Here is a 20,382-nt window from a genome sequence, read left to right as displayed (position 1 = left end):
AGATCACCTGAGGTCAGGAGTTCGAGACCAACCTGGGCAACATGGTGAAACCCTGTCTTTGTTAAAAATAAAAAAATTAGGCCGGGCACAGTGGCTCACACTTATAATCCCAGCACTTTGGAAGGCTGAGGCGGGTGGATCACGAGGTCAGGAGATCAAGACCATCCTGGTTAACATAGTGAAACCCCATCTCTACTAAAAAAATACAAAACAATTAGCCGGGCATGGTGGCAGCCACCTGTAGTCCCAGCTACTTGGGAGGCTGAGGCAGAAGAATGGTGTGAACCCGGCAGGCAGAGGTTGCAGTGAGCTGAGATGGAGCCACTGCACTCCAGCCTGGGCAACAGAGTGAGACTCTGTCTCAAAAAAATAAAAGAAAAAAAAAATGAGCTGGGTGTGGTGGTGGGTGCCTGTAATCCCAGCTACCTGGGAGGCTAAGGCAGGAGAATTGCTTGAACCTGGGAGGTGGTGGGCCAAGATTGCGCCACTGCACTCCAGCCTGGGCAACAGAGCAAGACTGTCTTTAAAAAAAAAAAAAAAAGAGAGAGAGAGAGAAATTAAAACAGAGAACAAAGATTTTTAAAAGTGAAACAATCCTTGGTTACCTAGGGCACAATATCAAACAATCTAACATAGGTGTAACTGAAGTCCCAAAACATAAAAGAACAGAAAAAAAGATTTGAAGAAATAATGGCTAAAAATTTCCCAAATTTGGTTTAAGATATAAATTTAGTTTCAAGAAGCTCAATGAACCACAAGCATAATCAAAAGGGCTTCTAGAGAACAGAAAGCTAATTTAGCCAATGAGGTGGCCCCAGTGCTTAGAAGAAAAGGCCATATGAATTTCCCTAACTGTAAGCGATCTGAAGCCATTTTCAGTTTGTGTCTTCAGTTTGTTACTTATCACAAGTTAATATAAAGATACAGATTTTAAAAGTGATATTCTGAATTTATAGTAATCTAGCTATATATTCTTTGTGAACCTTGTTGTTGTCTAGTGGTGATAATAATTCTGTAGGAGAGAGAGAACAAGGAAACCCAGGAGACTGGTGAGATTCACATTGTGTCCTGTGTTCCCAATTGCCTTAAGGGTGTACGCATGGAATATCTGATATTCACCAAATTCACTAACTCTAAATCTCAAGTTTTCTTCAGTCCCTCAATATCCTCTGTTTCTCAGATTCCATTCCCAGATTCCATTCTGACCTACATATAACAAAAACAAATTTCATAATATATAAAAACATAAAAGTTCCTTAAAGGTAGATTATGCAGGAGGGAAAAGATCCTCACCAAGTGATACCAGGCTCTGATAGTTCTCCAACATCATACTCCTGTATAAATGCTTCTGAGCAGGGTTCATCCATTGCCATTCTTCCTGGGAAAAATCTATTGCCACATCCTTGAATGTCACTAAGTCCTGAAGTGATAAATATATTCTTAACCGACCAATACTCATGTCCAAAGATAACTCTGAGTTGATGCAAGATGTCTCTACTTTATGTGAGAAATAACTCATAGAAGAGAAAAAACATAAATATGAAGATCCAAGTCAAAATAGTACTTATGGAAGTGTTTAACTGCATTGGGTACAATGGTGCCAACCAATTCCGAACATAGAGAAATGTGCGTGCATAACTACAAGGCAGTGAAGAGGGCTTCAAGGAAGAACACATACCTGTGTTGAATCTTCAAAAGCATAAAAGGAATATCTAAATTGATATTTTTTAAATGATTCTCCATGGGATCCAAGTTTTATTGGCAGGGATAGGAGAAAGGCATTGAACTAATGTGGCTGATTTTTTTTTTCTTAAATAATAAAAACATGTTTAAGAATGCAATTTTCTTATGTCTGCATCAGTGAATACTGTGTTTTCCACCAACGGTTGGTAGAACCCACAGTTGCAGAACAAAATGAAATTGAAGTTATAACTTTTAAATGTTCTTAGAGAAAAATTAATGACCAGTTATAATCACCAGCAGGTTGTAAGAAATTTTAAAAGTTATTGTGGGCATTTTTCACCTTCAGATTTATTTCCATTGAAAATGAATATCTTCTTAATCTTAGTGCCTGATGCAAAGTTATCAAAAATATAACTAAATAAAGACAAGGTTAGGAGCACAACATTTTAGTTTGCTTTAAACAGTAATCTCTGTATCATGTCTTTGTTCTAAAGATTAGTGTTTAAAAGCAAATTTTAAGCAGATATTCAATGTAGGGGACTTCAGAAGATATACATACCTTTAGAAAAATGTTTAATATGGCCGGGCGCGGTGGCTCAAGCCTGTAATCCCAGCACTTTGGGAGGCCGAGACGGGCGGATCACGAGGTCAGGAGATCGAGACCATCCTGGCTAACACAGTGAAACCCCGTCTCTACTAAAAATACAAAAACTTAGCCGGGCGAGGTGGCAGGCACCTGTAGTCCCAGCTACTCGGGAGGCTGAGGCAGGAGAATGGCGTGAACCCGGGAGGCGGAGCTTGCAGTGAGCTGAGATCCGGCCACTGCACTCCAGCCTGGGTGACAGAGCGAGACTCCGTCTCAAAAAAAAAAAAAAAAAAAAAAAAGAAAAATGTTTAATATATTTTTCATATAAAAGAATTACAAAATTGTCTGTTTCTCTGTGAACTCTCAGTTTTCCTGAATTCTAGTTTTCACCTTCTAGTAAGTTGAGAACTAAGAACCACCATTTCACATATTCTTATAAAATGAGATGAATTCCTCAATGCAAGCAAAAGGTGCTCACATTCTTTCCAGTATTTAGGATAATTTTGGTGACGATTAAGGACAGAGGAGCTTTGGCTGTTCCCACAGGAAAAAAAAAACTGATTGCTTTTGATCCTGGTACTCATGGTTAATAATCTGGTATTTATACTACCAGAATTTTACCAATATCAATGAAATAACTTTATATATATATATATACACGTATATGTAGTGATGTTTTTAACTGATAATGCTATAACCAATGAGGTAAATCCCAATGGATAGCATCTGAAGAGCTTGTAATTCTTTTTTTCTTTTTAAGGAAAAAACCATTTATTGCAAGGTATCAGATAATTTATGAAATTTCCAGGAGGATTAAGACTGAATAAGTGACTAAATTTTTTTTTTTTTTTTTTTTTTTTTGAGGCGGAGTCTCGCTCTGTCGCCCAGGCTGGAGTGCAGTGGCCGGATCTCAGCTCACTGCAAGCTCTGCCTCCCGTGTTCCCGCCATTCTCCTGCCTCAGCCTCCCGAGTAGCTGGGACTACAGGCGCCGCCACCACGCCCGGCTAATTTTTTTTGTATTTTTAGTGGAGACGGGGTTTCATTGTGTTAGCCAGGATGGTCTCGATCTCCTGACCTCGTGATCCGCCCGTCTCGGCCTCCCAAAGTGCTGGGATTACAGGCTTGAGCCACCGCGCCCGGCCATAAGTGACTAAATTAATTAAGACTAAATAAAATAAATGAGAAAAATAGGCAAACATCTCATTCAGAAGATTTTCAAATGATTTATGTTTGCCCTTAAGGAGGTAGAACATAATTTCCCACTCTTGGAGTGTAGATTGTGCATAGTGACTTCCTTACAAACAGTACAGTATGGAAAAGTGAGGGAAAAAAGAGTCACCTTATTATAGAGAAATCTGACAAACACTACCTCAAAGTTAATTAACATCAATTAACATCAACAGTAATAACTCATGTTGACAGTGTGCACCCCTGATTTGATGTGATGAAAAAGGAAATTTACTTCTGCAATCTTCCTCCCCAAAACACAGTACCCTACTCTAATCATGAAAAAACATCATATTTGAGACATTCTACAAAATAATCGAGTATTCCTCAAAGTTGACAAGGTCATCAATAAGCAAAGTATGAAAAACTATCACAGCTAAGAGGAGTCTTAGGAAATATGGCTACTAAATGTAATATAATTTCCTAGATAGTATCCTGGAACAGAAAAAAGACATTAGATAAAACCTGGCCAGGTGCAGTGGCTCACACTTATGATCCCAGCACTTTGGGAGGCCAAGGCTGGTGGATCAGTTGAGGCGAAGAGCTCAAGACCAGCCTACATAGCATGGCAAGGACAATATGGCAAAACCCCACCCCTACCAAAAATACAAAAATTGGCTGTGCACAGTGCTGCATGCCTATAATCCCAGCTACTCAAGTGGCTGAGGCGTGAGAATTGCTTGAACTGGAGAGGTAGGTTATAGTGAGCTATGATCCTGCCACTGCACTCCAGCCTGGGTAACAGAGTGAAACTGTGTCTCAAAAAAAAAAAAAAAAAAAAAAAAAAATTAAAAAGTTGAAACAATGAAAGAAAATCTAAACTAAGCACTTTAGTTACTAATAACATATCAATATTGGTTCATTAATTTTAACAACAGTACCACACTAATGTAAAACGTTAATAGGGGAAGATTGGTGTGGTATAAGATTTCTCTATACTATCTCCGCAATTTTTCTACAAATATAAAACTATTCTAAAAAATAAAATTTATATTTTAAGTAAACCTTCTCAAGCGGAGGACATCAAAACTTCAAATTATCTTTTAAATATATATAAAGTCTAGCACTAAACCCAAAATGAGGCATTTAAGACAAAAATCAAGATAATTTTCAAAGAATCAGAAAATAGAAACACATAAGAGATTCAGATAATGGAATTATCCAACAAGGCTATCAAAATATTATGATAATATTTTTAAGGAGTTAAAAGGAAAGGTAGTGAATTCAGGAAGAAAATAGAAAATTACATTAAACAATTAAATAGAAATTCTAGAACTAAGTATTCTATAACAGAAGTTAAGAATTCCATTATGGGCTTAACAGGAGATTACAGAGTTAAAGAGAGAATTAAAGCATAAGTGACATGTAAAACAGTGTGAAAAATAATTAACATGTATATAATTGTAATCTTACAAACAGGAAAGTTTCAGAATATTTAAAAAGACAGTGGTTGAAAAATTTCCAAATTGATGAAAGACACCAAGCTACCCTGAACACTGACTTAAAACAAAAATAGTGAATAATGTTCACCGTCTATCAAATAAGCATGTATGTGTGCATTTCAGGTGATGGGGTTAATGGACTGCATCTTTATCATCTATAGTAGTAGGTTACTAGATAATTTCTAAAACTAAAATAATCAAGAAATAGTGTATGGAACAGTGTATGGAACATTATTCAGGAGTATGAGGTTAAATATCAAAACTAAAGACAGTAAGTAGTATTGTGGAGATAACTTACTTCTAGAGGGCAAATGGCAGGGGAATAATTCTGTTGTATTAAATGGTGCCTGTGACTTCAGGCAGAAAGTTAACGACAACATCAGGCACACAAACCATAAAAGGTCTGTATCTTTGGAAAATTATGTTAGATAATTCACAAAATGGTTTAATGCTGAGGAAGACACAGATGCCCAGAATCCATGTAAATATTTTTTAATATCTCATGAACTCTGACAGTGCAAGAAAAAAAAGCAGTGTTTCAAAATTAATTTAACATAACTTTTGATATGAAGCATATAATTAAATTAATTAAGCACTAATTATGGACATCTGACACTCATGTATGTCATGAAAACACATTTTCCACTTAGAAAAAATGTGAAGGGGAATTTCACAGTGGGAGAATTAAGGGTTCCTTTTGTATACATGGTTCTTTATACATGTGCAATATAATATTTAAAAATTAAAAAATTAAAAGCAGAAATTCAAGTAAAACTGAGTGTAGTACAGCAACAGAACCAAATATACACAGGAGTTTAGTGCATGGTATAGGTGGCATTTCAAATTAGTGAGAATGAGATGAGTAATTCAATTAATGCCATTGCGCCAACTTGAAAAAATAAATCTCTGCCTCACTTATTATAAATTATACATTTAATATAAAAATTTAATGTAAATTAAATTTAACATAAAAAGTGAATGTAATTTCAGCTCTACCATGATAGAAAACCACAAAAATCAAGTCTAAGCTTACCAGAAACTTAACTGTGAAGGATAAAACAAATCTTAGAAGAAAAATAGGACCTAAAGGTAGACAAAAATTTCATCAACAGGACACAAAACACCATTAACTTTGAAGGGAAGAAAGTATTTATGTATACACACAAAGGCATAACATAGCTGTGAATGAGATACAAGCTGAGAATAACTTCTTAAAAGAACTGGGAGGTAACGGTGAAATTTGTTTTTAAATTTTGTACCATGTAAACATCTCACCTATTTAAATTTATAAAATTTGCAAAAATTAAGTAGAATAAGATTTTTTCAGGTGAACAAATGAGGCTGGTAATTCATACTTAAAATGTAAAGAAAATCTTTTAAGGAATTTATCTTAAGGACATACTCAGAGATTTGGACAAAAATTCAGGTAGATGCATTCTCTATATAGGAGAGGCACTGGATGTGCATTTAACCTGGAACCCGACTCACTAGTACTAAGATATCCACAGATATATTCCATACAATATAAATCAAGTCTTTTCACAAGAGTCAGCACTAAATTTAAAATGTACACAAGGTGGGAAGAGGAATCTCCCAGGGGCCTCCATGACTTTTTATACTAAGCTATTACTCACTCATTAGGTAATTAGAGTTAAAGACAGTGGCCTCTGAGAGAAGTGGGAACTAGGCTCTTGGACTGTTAATCAGGGAATTTTCAAAAGAAAAGAAGCATTGCAAAGTACTAAACAGCAAGACTGTCTTTCATGAAGAGAAAGAAAATATCAACTAACCTGGGGCATGACTTTTACTACTTCAACATTCATTTTTGCCTTCTCTTCTGGTCTTTCTCTTGAAGAGCAGTGTCTTGGGAAGGCAAGGCTGAAGGAAGGGAAAGGTTAGTGAGAGATGAGGCCTTTGCTGCACTCCCAGAATCACTAGCCTAAAACTGTCTTCTTCTTCCCAGCTTTGGTTGATCCCATAACTGGGTATGAGCAACCTATGGCAACTGAAGGGCTGTAACTCATAACTGGTTTTTTTTTTTTTTTTTCATGCTTGAGGTCCTAAATTTAATCTTTTTCAAAGACTTACCTTCCCATTCAGATGTATTAGGTACTCTGCATAGATTAGATTATCTCGCTTTATTTTTGAAATAATCCTACCAAATAGTCATTTCCTCTATTTTTACAGGTAAAGGTGGAGTCATTCTCTTCTTGGGTCTCTGCTTCATGCTTTGAAAGTCTACTCTTTGAAAATCTGGCTCCTTTTTGGGCCAGATGGATGGGGTTTTTGGGAAAAAACAAAAGAAAAAGGAAAATCTGACTCCCAAATGCCACTAGGGGCCAGGGTTATTCTCCTCCTTCACTCAACCCCCACCACTGCACCCCTGCCCTGCTCCCTGGCAATGTTTCACTTTCCTCACCCTGAAACGATGGAACCTTTAGCACTCAATTCTGCCACTTTCACTCTCACCTCTGTCCCAGCCCCTTGATTACCCTCCTGTCACACAGAACTGAGGGTGTCTCCTGCTTCAGTTAGGAGTTTCAGTCACCCCAGCTTTTGCTTCTTACTGAAACTCCTGGACTGTGGACAGGAATTCTATTCCATGTTTCCTATCCCGGCAACACACAATTCCAAACAGCCACACTCATAAACAATCCAATACTATCCATCTTCCAAGTAGTCTCCCCACACACAGCAGTCATACAGGGAGACAATTACAGGTATACAGGGTGACATACAAACACTAACAAGTTTCCTGGTCACACAGAGGACACAATCACAAGCACCCCAAAACAAGCACATATACAGTCACATTTCCATTGTCTAAGGACATGAATATAAGCACACACAGTGACTCACCAACACCTTCACACATACCCCTAATCTTACTTCTCTCACACACACAGCTCACTGTCCCCTATCTCTGTCTCACACATTCATGCTTCACAACCTCAGAGAGGTTATATTTGTAAAGCCTTTTGGATAACACACCATGGTTCACATAGTTTCTTTCTTACCCAACCACATCACTAGTCTTTCTCTCCCTCTTTCACACATACAAACATGATGTTCTCTCATACATACACATGCAATGGTATCTTTCAAAGAGGCCTCAATTACTCAAATACACCAGTATCTCACACAGATACACAAACACACTCTGATCTCTCACATTCCAACTGCTTTATCTCATGCACACAAAATACATACTGGTCGCTGTCACTCCAATCTTTTTCATACTGTGATACACCATCTCCCTACCTACCAGGCCAGACAGAGACATACTCTAGTCTCTCACATACCCATTGGTCTCTCACACACTCACACCAACATACCCTATTCTCTCCCAATCACTGAACTCTCAGTCTAGTCTCTTGCTTTTACTCAGACACACACATGATCTTTCTCAGACTCCAGGGAGCCTCATACTTGTTAATCTTTCACACTGGCACATCTATTTCTCTCACACATTGATATACCCTGGCTCACACTCTGGATTCTCACAGTCCAGTCCCTGATAACACACTCAGCTGACAAAGAGGAGAAACAAACTGTTTCTCTTACTCTACTCTCACAACACAAAACAGTTCTAAGACCAGATGTGTGGGGTCTTCACACACACACACACACACACACACACACCAGGCAAGCAATAAATTCTTCAATGAATACCAGGTGGGTGACCTCTAGGGCAACCCAATTCTGACACTATTTACCTGGAGATAGCATAAGATCCCATACATTGAGGGCTCAGTCCTACAAAATTGCTCCCTACTTCCAATGCCAATTGCAAGCCCCAGGTTGTTTTATGTGTGCTTCTGATTGGCTATAAAATTGGGGTTCCTATGACCCCCTCCTTGCATTCAATTAATTTGCTAGGGCAGCTCACAGAACCTAGGGAAACACGTTTATAATCATAAAGAATTATTACAAAAGATACAGGTGAAGAAATGCATAGGAAAAGGTTATGTAGGAAGGGGCTCATCCTACAGGAGACTCCAGCGTTCAGCTATCTGGAAGTTTGATGAACTCAGTCCCTCTGGGTTTTTACGAAAGCTTCATTACTTAGGCATGGCTGGTTAAATCACTGACCACTGATGATCCATTTAACCTGTGGCTTCCTTTCCTCTCCCTGGAGATTGAGGATGGTACTGATAATCCCAACCCTCTAATCCTGCCTAGGTTGTTCTGATGACCAGCCCTTACCATGATCTACCTACAGGCTGCCGGCCCACCAATCATTAGCATGCAAAAAGACACTTAATACTTTGGAGATTGCAAGGATCTTGGAAGTTGTATGCCAGGAAACATAACTTTGTCCCATACTTTGATCACCTCCCTCTCTCTCACAAACTAATACCAACATACCATAGTCTCACTCTACTTTGATCGCCTCCCTCTCTCACAAACTAATACCAACATACCGTAGTCTCACTCTTCAGACTCTCACAGTTTAGTCTTTCTCTCTCTCACACACGCCAGCCTCTCAAGGAGCCTCACATGACTGGTCTTTCACACACAGCCACATGTTCATCTCTCTCACACTCACTGGTGTCATGCTGTGTAGAGAACACTCAGGTTGTGAGAAAGAGACTCACACACGAACACACCCTGGTCTCACACTCTGGTCTCAGTCTGTCAGACACATATAAACCACAGCCTCACACACTGACGGGTCTTTCACCCAAAACACGCATTTCTCACACTCACTGGTCTCCCTTTCACACATTAACACACCAGTCTCACACTCTGGCCTCACACAGTCTAGTCTCGCATACATGGTGATTCTTCTCTCTCAAACACACACACACCGGCCTGTCATTGAGCCTCACACACTGACCAACCGGCCTTTCACACACAGGCCCACGCCCATCTCTCTCACACTCACTGGTCTCCCTTTCACGCATTAACACACCACAGTCTCACACTCTGGCCTCGCACCGTCTAGTCTCGCATACGTGGTGATTCTCTCTGACACACACACTGGCCTCTCATTGAGCCTCACACACCGACCGACCGGCCTTTCACACACAGGCCCACGCCCATCTCTCTCACACTGGTCTCTCAGACGCCAGCCCGTCTCCCTCTCTCACACGAATACATCCTGGTCTCACGCTCTGGACACCCGGTCTGTTACACACTTACACACCCACACATCCCGCATCTTCTCACAGAGCTTCACACGCTCTCTTTCAAATGCAGGCACACCCCCATCTCTCTCACACTCACTGGTCTCTCGCACTGACCCGTCTCGCTCTGTCACACACGAACACACCCTGGTCTCACACTCTGGACTCTCGGTCTTCACACACACACACACACACACACACAGAAACCGCACCCTCTCACGAAGCCTCACACGCTGACCGATCTTTTACACACAGGCACACCCCCATCTCTCCCACAGCTCACTCCCGTGGTCCCGCCGCCCCAAGCCGCCCCGAACGCCCAGCAGCCCCGAGCCGCGGCCTCCGCCCCGCAGACTCGAGTACGCGCGCCGCGCTGGCCTCTGGGAAATGTAGTCGTCTTGGGGACAGAAGACGCGGCTGGGCCTTCGCGACCCGGGTCTGAGCCGCCCGCCTCGCCTGCCCTTCCTGGCCCAGCCCTCGGGCTCGGACTCCCAGACCACGCAAAACAAACCCCCGGCCTCGTCTGGCACCCAGAAGCTCTCATCCGAAGGACTTCTTGAGTCGACGCCGGAACCTCCATCGCGCAGGCGCCAGCCTCTCTTCAGGGGTCGGACGTGACGGGCGGAGACCAGGCGTGGCCTAGCGTTGAGGGGCTTGTCCTCGGGCTGCTGTGGGAGTGGGAGGGACCTTAGAGATGGAGCGGGTGGTGCCTGCGCAGTACGTGATTATGACAGGTGGGCGTGGCCCAGGGCTTCCGGCGGGTAAGAGCGGAGTGTGCGCAGGCGCAAAGATTGCGCTCTCCCCCACCCACCCTTTCGCCTAGAGACCAAAAGAGTCCCTAGTTACCGGTTTCTGGGGACTGGGAGTGAAGCGCGCGATGGCTGAGCCTTCGGTGTGAGCATGTGTGCGGCTTTGTGACGCTGTCTGTGCCTCTATGATCGCGATGTCATTCGGAGCGCGGCCTTCTGTGCCTGTCCGTGGGAATGTGATTATCTTTCTGTGCTAAGCTTATTTTGGTATAAGAACAGCGACTCGGAACCCCTACCGTGTTGTGACTCTAGCAAATAAATACCTCTCTCAGCTGCAAAATGGGAATATCACTGCTCAGAGGCAGTGAATAACACGAAGTTTTTGGAACCAGTCCGCTAGGATTGAACCGCGTTCCGCCCCTTAAAAGAATGGAAATGGTCCCTGTTTTAGGGGACTAGCCCTTACTAGGAAAACTGTAGAATTAGTATGGGAAGGTGAGACAAATAAGGTAAAGCAATTCAGGGGGATACAGCAGAGAAAAAAAAATCCCTGCCCTCTTATTATATAATTTACTTTGAGGTGGAGAGAGACAAGCCACAAATTCATGAGTTAGATAAATAGTCGGATGAATAGTAAAAAGGGCTATGGAGAAATATAACACAGAGAAGGTTGTATCGTATACATTTTTTCTATTGTCTCTTATAATGTCTTAACATCTCAAAACAACCTTTCTGCAGCAGACACCAGCCAGGTGACCTCCACTCCAATTCAATTCTGACGCTACCTGGAGAGCATCAGATCCTACAGGTTAGACAGCTCAGTCCCACAAGACTGTCCCCCACTTCCCATGCCAATTCCAAACTCCAGATTGTTGTACCTGTGTTTCAGAGAGATGTGCTATAACTTGGGGCTCCCACAACCGGCTCCTTGGGTTCCATTAATTTGGTAGAGCGGCTCACAGAACTCAGGGAAACATTTATGTTTACTGGTTTATTATAAAAGATATTTTAAAGGATACAAATATATAGCCAGATGAAGAGACATGTAGGGCAAGGTCCAAGAGAATCCCTAGTGCAGGAGCTTCTGTGCCCGTGGAGCTGGGGTGCACCACCCTCCCAGCATGAGGATGTGTTTTTGTCTACCTTCTTGGAAGCCGCTTGAACTCAGGTCTTTTTGGTTTTTATGGAGGTTTCATTATGTAGATGTGATTGATTAAATCACTGGCCACTGGCGATCAACTCAATTTTCAGCCTCTCTTTTCCAGGAAGTAGAGGGTGGAGCTGTGAGTTCCAATCCTCTGAGTACATGGCTGGTTCCTCTGGCAACTAGCTACTGCTCCCCCCAAATATTGGGATTATCTTGTGAGTTTCCAAAAATCACCTCATTAACATAAACTCATGTGTGGTTGAAATACTGTCTTTCACATTTATGGCTCTGGAGCTGTTCTGGAGCTTTTTCAGGAACCAAGAACAAAAGGCCAGATATTTTAACAAAAGATACTTTATTGCTGTAGTCATTTAGGAGATTAAAAGGGCTGTAAGAACTGTGAGCCATGAACTGTACCTTTCTTTCTAACTCCACATTCAGTGATGTCATACTCATAGATTGAAATCTACCACAAGGGGACTATTTACAGTATGAAAATACAGTCTACATCGCTAAAGGATGGAGATCCATTCTGAGAAATGGGTTCTTAGGCAATTTCCTAAGAAGCTTGTTGTGCAAACATCATAGAGTGTACTTACACAAACCTAGATGGTGTAGCCTACTACACACCCACACTCACTCAGACTGGGACAACCTAGACCTACCAGTTAACTTCTTGTGCACATCTGTGGGATGTGGGAGGAATCTGGAGTACCCAGAGAAAACCCATGGAGACATGGGGAGACTAGTCAGAGTGCATTAGGACCCACCCTAACGAACTCGTTTTAACTTAATTAACTCTGTAAAAATCCTATCTCCAAATACAGTCACATTCTGAGATACTGGGAGTTAGGACTTCAACATGCAAAATTTGGGGCAGCCAAAATTCAACCAGTAACAAGAGGTTATTTTGATTCTTCTGTCCTCATTCATCCCACCAAGGAAGTAAGGGATATTTCCATTATCATACTATGTATTAAATTATCATTACATTACATATATAATGTTTTCTTTATCTAATTTTTACCTTATGTATACCCCATTTTTGTTCATGGGCCATCATGACCAAAATTTCACAAAAAAAAGGAAAAAAAAAGTAAGCATCAAATCCATATTCCCTCTGAATTGTAAGTGATTATAATTCAGCTGCTTCCCACATGGGCAACTCAACGTCCAGTATTTCACAGTGGGTGCAGCAGAGATGTATTTAACTAATGAAGACTGAGTATTCTCTAGGGTAACACCAAGGAGATTATCTAGTATATGACACTGTAGCCTACAACCAGGTTTTCTAATATTCTCATGTTACTGAATCTACTTTTCACTTCTCCTAAAGTGCTGGCATTCAGGACAGACAAAAAAATAGGCCATACTTACATTCCACAGGTAGCTCACCTTGCCCTTGGAATCGAAGAATGACTTGGGGAAGAAGTGGGTGGGGAGGAGGAGGTATAGAAGCGTGACCATTCTGACTCTCTATACATTCTTGCACAGACTTAGTTTCTATCCTTGGCAAACTATTTAATATTCCAAATGGCAACAGATGGGACCCAGCTGAAATCTCTCTTGGAGTAGATAAGACTAAGGATCTTCATCATTCAACTGATTCCTGAATAGGGAGGAAGAATGTCATCTACTTCAATTTGACTTCTGACTCCACCACTGTATCTTTAAAAAAATGAGAGTTCTATTGAAATATAGTCATAAGCTATATAATTCACCTACATAAAATGTAAAAATCAGTAACTTTTAGTATATTCATAGACATATAACCATCGCCATGGTCAATTTTAGACATTTTTATCACATCAAGAAGAAACCCCATAACCTTTAGCTATCCCCTTCCTCACCTCCCATTCCTCTAACACAAAGCGGATAGTAATCTACTTTCTGTATTTATGGGCCTGATTATTCTAGAGATATGTTTTTATTTTCTATATTTTATTATGCTCCAACATATTAGGGTAGGGGAGCTAGCTGTAGTTGGCTGGGGAGAGCCCCTCCTACAGCTAGCTAATTCTTAAAGGCAGTAAACAGCTTGCCCATAAATATACCCTTTATATGCAACCAACCAACCCAAAGCCCATAACCCCAATTACCATCTTCATCTAACTCTCATACACCAACCATTATTTCCCCTGCCCTAAACCAACCTGAGGACCAGACAACTAGAGACTACCCCCGTAGCCCAGAGCCTGGCGACATTATTCAAACTAGACAATCCTAAATTGTTGCCCCTGCCTGGTTCTGCCTTTTCTAAAGAAAACATGATAAAGGCTCTGGGTCTAGGCTTTTTCCCTTCTGCCCAGGCACTCATTCTGCCTCCTGACCAAATCTTGAGACATCCCCATGTGGCTCTGTACGGTGTGGCATGCTCCCTTCTGCTGGGAAATGGAAGTAATAAACTCTTCATGCAAAGGCAGTTGTCTCCATGTCTGTCACCTTACCATACCTGATTTTTAAAAATCCAGGGTACGTTTTAAAATGCCTCTCCTCACATGGAACCTGTCTTAGCCAAAAATAAACCAAAAAACCTAAGCTTAACATTTGATGCTACATAAAATAGGATTATGCTTTAGCAACACTATATTAAGATGTAAAATGGAGACATTTAGAAAAGCTTTTCTCATGTGTTATAAACTGTGTCCCCACAAATTCTTATGCTGAAAGCCTAACACACTGCACCTCAGAATGTGACCTTATTTGGTTGTTTCAGATATAATTAGTTATATCAAAATGAGGTCATTAGGGTAGACTCTAATCTAATCTAACTGGTATCCTTATAAAAAGGGGAAACTTCTCAAAATATTTCATGTACCCTCTAAATATATATACCTACTATGTATCCACAAAAATTAAAAATAAGAAAATTGTAAAAATTAAAAGGAAAAATTTTAAAGGTGAAATTTGCACACAGACGCATGCATGGGGGAAAATGACATGAAGAGACCACAAATTTCTGCTATTTAAGCCACCAGTCTGTGGTACTTTATTATAGCAGCTGTAGCAAACCTATACATCATAGGGCAAAAAAGTTACCAAGTTTGAGTCATATTTTACAGCCAAAAAAAGGAAAAAGCTTTATGTAACTAACTTTATCTTGTTAGAATGTACAATTACAACTAAAAAAGTTCATTTTCAAGTGTATCATTTTTTGTTAGGTGTGTTTTTAAAAGCATATGAATTTATTTATTTTATTATACTTTAAGTTCTGGGTTACATGTGCAGAATGTGGTTTTGTTACACAAGTATACATGTGCCATGGTGGTTTGCTGCACCCATCAACCCGCCACCTACATTAGGTATTTCCCCTAATGTTATCCCTCCCCTAGCCCCCCACCCCCACAAGCCCCGGTGTGTGATGTTCCCCTCCTTGTGTCTACGTGTTCTCACTGTTCAACTCCCACTTATAAGTGAGAACATGTGGTGTTTAGTTTTCTGATCTTGTGACAGTTTGCTGACAATGATGGTTTCCAGCTTCATCCATGTCCCTGCAAAAGACATGAACTGAAGCATATGAATTTGAAGTGATTATTTCCTACAGTACTTAGATTGTACAGTAGGCAAATGTTACAGGCTACTTAGACCTAAACTCAAATTACAATATATAAATCCCTGCTGGTGTTCCATCCAAATAGTATTAAGTTTTTAAATAGTGGGAGATCAACTAAGTTTAAAATGCTCCAATGTAATTGGAAAGAAAAATATATAGAAATGGATCCTAAGGAAATAATTACAGATGAGGGTCAAAATCAGCTGAAAAATGGATCAGGATAGCATTGGTTATGATAGCCAGATTTAAGGCAAAAAAACCTACGTGATAGTAAGAGTTAAATAAGTTGTGTTATGTTTACAATAAGATATATGATCCAAAAAATAAATAGTACACTGATATGGTTTATCTGTGTCCTCACCAAATCTCATGTGGAATGGTAGTTGCCAATGTTGGAGGTGGGACCTGGAGGAAGGTGACAGGATCATGGCGGTGGTTTCTCATGAATGGTTTAGCGCCATCCCCTTGGTACTGTCTTTAGGATAGTGAGTTTGTTTTTGTGGGATCTAGTCGTTTAAAAGCATGTGGCACCTCCCCTACCCCCACCTTTCTCTGGCTCCTGCTCCTGCCATGTGAGACTCCTTGCTCCCCCTCTGCCTTCCCCCCCATCGGAAATTTCCTGAGGTCTCCCCAAAAGCAGAAGCCACTATGCTTCCTATACAGCCTGTAAAACTATGAGCCAATTAAACCTCTTTTCTTTATAAATGCCCCAGTCTCAGGTATTTCTTTGTAGCAATGTAAGAACAGACTAATACACCATACAAAATACATAGAAAATAGGCAGAGTAAAATGACACCATTTACAATAATAGAGATGAAAATATCTGGTAATATACTCAACAGGACCTTTATGAAAACTTTGAAAACTCTACCAATGGAGTTAAAAGACCTGAATGAATGGAAACACACATCGTATTCTTAGATAAGGGATTCAATATCATGAGTATAATAATGGCAAAACCCTAATAAAATGAACGAGTACATATTCAAAGTGGTAAAATCTGAATAAGGTCTGTGTACTGTACCAATATCAATCTCTTGGTTTGATATTATATTACTGTCATGTAGAATGTTACCACTGGGGAAAGCTAGGTGAAAGGTATTATTTTTGCAACTTCCTGTGAGTTTACAATGATCTCGCAATGAAAAGTTAATTAGCCTTAGGGAGGGAATTGGGTCAAGGTGGCAGTACTTCTTACCATTTACTCTTCTGAAAGTTTTTTTTTTTTTTTTTATCCACAGTGTAGATATATTCTATTTAAAAGAGCATATTTTCTTCATGTAATGGCTTCAACCCTCCTAAATACCACTTTTTTCCTAAAACTTTCCTGGTTATTTTTTTCTCAAATTGATTCTATCCTGCCTAACAATATGCCTTTTTTTGTTCTCTGTATATAGGAAAAGACCCCAGCATTCCACAGATGTGGCCACAGTATCATCTTGAAATAGGACCTCATTACTCCATGGAATCTTAATTCCTCATAGCAAATTTCCTGTCCCCATTGACCAGACCTCATCCTTTAAGAACAAAATCATCTTCTAGAATATACTGCAAGCCAGAGCTCACAGATATTCAGAGTAGGCTAGAGCTATCTGGGGCATGGTACCTCATAACAAGGCATCAATCCCTCATCATCTTACGTGCTTCTCAAGGATAGCTCCCTTTTTCTCTACAGACGGTACATTTCTCAGCCACCAGTTATTCACAGAATCGTAGGCACAATGCTTATAGTGAATACATACATGATGGTTAAGCGGAGAAGAACGTCGACAGAGGGCACTGGGCTACTTTAGCCATCCCTTTTGGTCTTTCATTTGCCAGAAAGGGAGAAATAAGGACTAAGACCCTAACAAGGTCTTTATGAGACAGCAAGGTGCTGAAGGAAAAGACTGAAAATCACAGGAGAAGGAAATGCCAACTTACTTGGGACATGACTTTAAAATTTAAAAGTGATTTTTGTCAAGGTGCCATGTCTCATGCCTGTAATCCCAACACTTTGGAAGACCAAGGTGGGAGGATTGCTTGAGCCTAGGAGTTTGAGATCAGCCTGGGCCACACAGTGAGAACTTGTCTTTACAAAAAATTAGCCACGTGTAGTCCCATGCTAATTGGGAGGCTGAGGCAGGAGTAGTGCTGCAGTGAGCTGATTGCTCATTTTTTCCTCCTGATCCCTCTTTTTGAAGAGAAATTGTCCTGGGAAGGCAAAGTTAGGGAGAAAGGAGTTGTAAGACGCCAAGTCTGTCCTGCAGTTCCCAAGATCAGCTCAGAAATCCTCCCTTCCCCTGCTCTCCTCCTTTCCCTCATGTTCCAAACACAAACACGTTGTCATAATAAGATTCCAGATACTTGGGGACAGGAATGGTGGCTCACGCTTGTAATCCCAGCGCTTTGGGAGGCCGAGGCGGGCAGATCACGAGGTCAAGAGATCGAGACCATCCTGGCCAACATGATGAAACCCTGTCTCTACTGAAAATGCAAAAAAATTGGCTGGGCGTGGTGGCGGGAGCCTGTAGTCCCAACTACTTGGGAGGCTGAGGTAGGAGAATGGCGTGAACCCGGGAGGCAAAGGTTGCGGTGAGCCAAGATCGCGCCACTGCACTCCAGCATGGGCGACAGAGCGAGACTCCGTCACAAAAAAAAATAATAATAATAATAAATAAATAAATAAAACACTGGTTTCTCTCTCTCTCTCTCTCACACACACACACACACACACACACACACCACTCAATCACAAAAACTGGCTAGTGCTAGAAACCTTAGCAGGACAGTATTTTAGGCTTTTAGGTCACAAGATTTCTGCTGCAACTACTGAACCCTACCATTGTGCAAAAGCAGTCATAGAATAGACGTAAATATACACAAGTATACATATTCAAAATCAGTGGTTCCCCACAGGGATGTACACACCGCAAAAACTGGGCTCTAGAGTCAATAGTAAACAGTTCAGGCTTTGTGGGGTCACACAGTACCTGTTGCCACCTACTCAACTCTGCGCTTCCGTAAACGTGGATGCAGAAGCTAAACAGATATCCAGAACATACACACATATTCAAAATGAATGCCCCCCCCCCCCCCGCGACGTACAAAACCACAAAATTCGGCTCGGAGACACACGTCTAAGGAAACACAAAGGTTCGTCCTCACACATGTTCAGGGTAACACAATGTGGGTCTCACCTACACAAAAGTGCGATCAAAACCCGCGACCCGCACGCCCAGATGACCGGGACGAAGCCATACTTCACATCTTCTCTCACAGACTCACAATTACGCAACGGTCACCACACAAGACTTTATGGCGGACACTCCCGGACCTTCCGCTGCCCGCCCCTCCTCGCTGCTTCTCCCAGCCCGGGTCGCCTCACCTACCCCGTCTCATCCCCGACGCAGTCTCACCACCAGCCCGCCGGCTGCGCAGCCGCAACACCGCAAGGAAGAGCCGCAGGCCGCGCAGGGGCCTTTGGGAAATGTAGTCCGGGCGCCACGCAAAGGCCTGTGGGCGTCTTCGCAAAACGTGCAGGTGAGTCCTCACCGTCGGCGGAAAGAAACATCCCTGTGCTACTCTCCCGGGTCAGTTCATCTCCGACCCGGACAGAGCAGAACCAGCGCAGCCCAAGCTTTCTTCACCTCACGTTGTGGGTGGGACCTTCCACAGCCTCGCTGCACCCCGGTGGCTTCTGGAAGTTGCAGGGTGACTGCGTAGTGCGCACGCGCGGGTGAGGCCGGCTCCAAACCTCGTGAATGTGGGGGCGAAGGATGGTGGCGGGTGGGGGGCAATAAGCCCTCACACGGGAACGTGTGGGTGTGGGAGCCGGGAAGGCGGCGAACTGGGGAGGTTGCGTTTAGTTAAAGAGCTCGAGGAAGGGCCTCAGTGTCCACACGTGATCTCCTGAGAGGATGAAAAGCAGGGCCGAGCGCCCGTCCCCTAGTAGCCCGGTGCGCGTGCCAGCCCCGGGAGTGTGCGCAGGCGCGGGGCCTGGAGCGTCCGCCCCCAGGACTGCACCGATTGTGCGAACGCGCTTGAGCGTGTGGCGTTGAGGGGGCGGGGCCTCAGGCCGGGGCTGGTGGCTCCCTCCCCGAGAGGCGGGTGAGCGCGCGCCGCGTGGCCTTGTTTGGGGGCGGGGCCACGCGCCTGCCTGCGTGGTGCGTGTGTGAAGGGGGGTGCGGCGCGCGGTCCCGGGGTCCCGGAGGGGATTGCGCAGGCGCTGGGTCCCCGCGCGGCTGTCACGGTGGTCGCCGCTGGGGTCGGAGCCTGGGAAGACCGAGGTGAGGGGGCTGGCGAGAGTGTGCGCGTGTGTCTTTGAGGGCGTGGGCGGCGCGCCCGCCACTGCGTGGACTTTACTGCCCGGGCGCGCGTGGGCGTCTGCGCGGGTGCTTGCGGGGGCCGTGGGCTCGAGCCTGCGTGGGTTCTGGGCCCGCGACTGCATGGGGTTTGCGCCTTTTCGCTGCTGTGGCTCTCGGGGTTTGTGCGCCCGCGTGTGAGGCGCGCCATGTGTGCCTGTGTGTGAGGGAGCTATGTCGGGACTGCGGATGTGTATCGCTGCGTGACCCACGCGAAGGAAACAATGGAGCCAGTGGGAAGCCGGGAGTGGGTGTGTGACGCTGGCTGTGAAGATTTGTGTTGCGGGAGTGTGTGCGTGTGTGTCAGTGTCAAGCGGATGTGGGCGTTTATTGTAGCCTTGGGTTACTGTGTGATTTGTCTGGGCGTCTGTCTGCCACTTAGCGTCAGTGGCTTTGCGGTTGTGAGTGTGTGACTGTGCCCTTCTGGTGTATATTGCACTGTAACCATGGAAATGGAGGCCCGCAGGGGGAGAATTCTGAGCAGCTCTAAGGTGTGATGGGCTGCCCTGGAAATCTGTGGA

General features: G+C 42.9%; 2 protein-coding genes across 18 annotated transcripts in view; one reads left to right on the top strand and one right to left on the bottom strand.

Moving 5' to 3' along the window:
* ZNF471 (zinc finger protein 471) overlaps window positions 1–19,489 on the bottom strand; it is a 31,005-nt gene extending 11,516 nt beyond the window's left edge. Inside the window, exons 1-3 of one of the 11 annotated variants that reach the window (XM_015441240.4) lie at window positions 18,917–19,489; window positions 6,730–6,817; window positions 1,294–1,420 (exon numbers count right to left, since the gene is read on the bottom strand). In XM_015441240.4, coding sequence (XP_015296726.3) covers window positions 1,294–1,420; window positions 6,730–6,817; window positions 18,917–19,071 — 370 coding nt within the window. In that variant the 5' untranslated portion in view covers window positions 19,072–19,489. Of the gene's footprint in view, window positions 1–1,293; window positions 1,421–6,729; window positions 6,818–7,027; window positions 10,087–10,579; window positions 10,652–18,889 lie in introns of those variants that run through there. The other 10 variants (XM_074024843.1, XM_005590459.5, XM_074024842.1 and 7 more) reach the window with 10 other exon arrangements.
* ZNF667 (zinc finger protein 667) overlaps window positions 18,990–20,382 on the top strand; it is a 33,355-nt gene continuing 31,962 nt past the window's right edge. For 3 of the 7 annotated variants that reach the window (XM_074024852.1, XM_005590466.5, XM_074024851.1), the window contains exon 1: window positions 18,990–19,040. The gene's annotated coding sequence lies outside the window, so the exon portion shown is untranslated. Of the gene's footprint in view, window positions 19,237–19,683; window positions 19,787–20,382 lie in introns of those variants that run through there. The other 4 variants (XM_065534986.2, XM_005590464.5, XM_074024850.1 and 1 more) reach the window with 2 other exon arrangements.

This window comes from Macaca fascicularis, chromosome 19, assembly GCF_037993035.2.
Source record: "Macaca fascicularis isolate 582-1 chromosome 19, T2T-MFA8v1.1".
NCBI classification, from domain to species: Eukaryota; Metazoa; Chordata; class Mammalia; order Primates; family Cercopithecidae; genus Macaca; species Macaca fascicularis.
The sequence above is the reverse complement of the archived record's forward strand: the minus strand, read 5'-3'. Positions and strand labels throughout refer to the sequence as shown.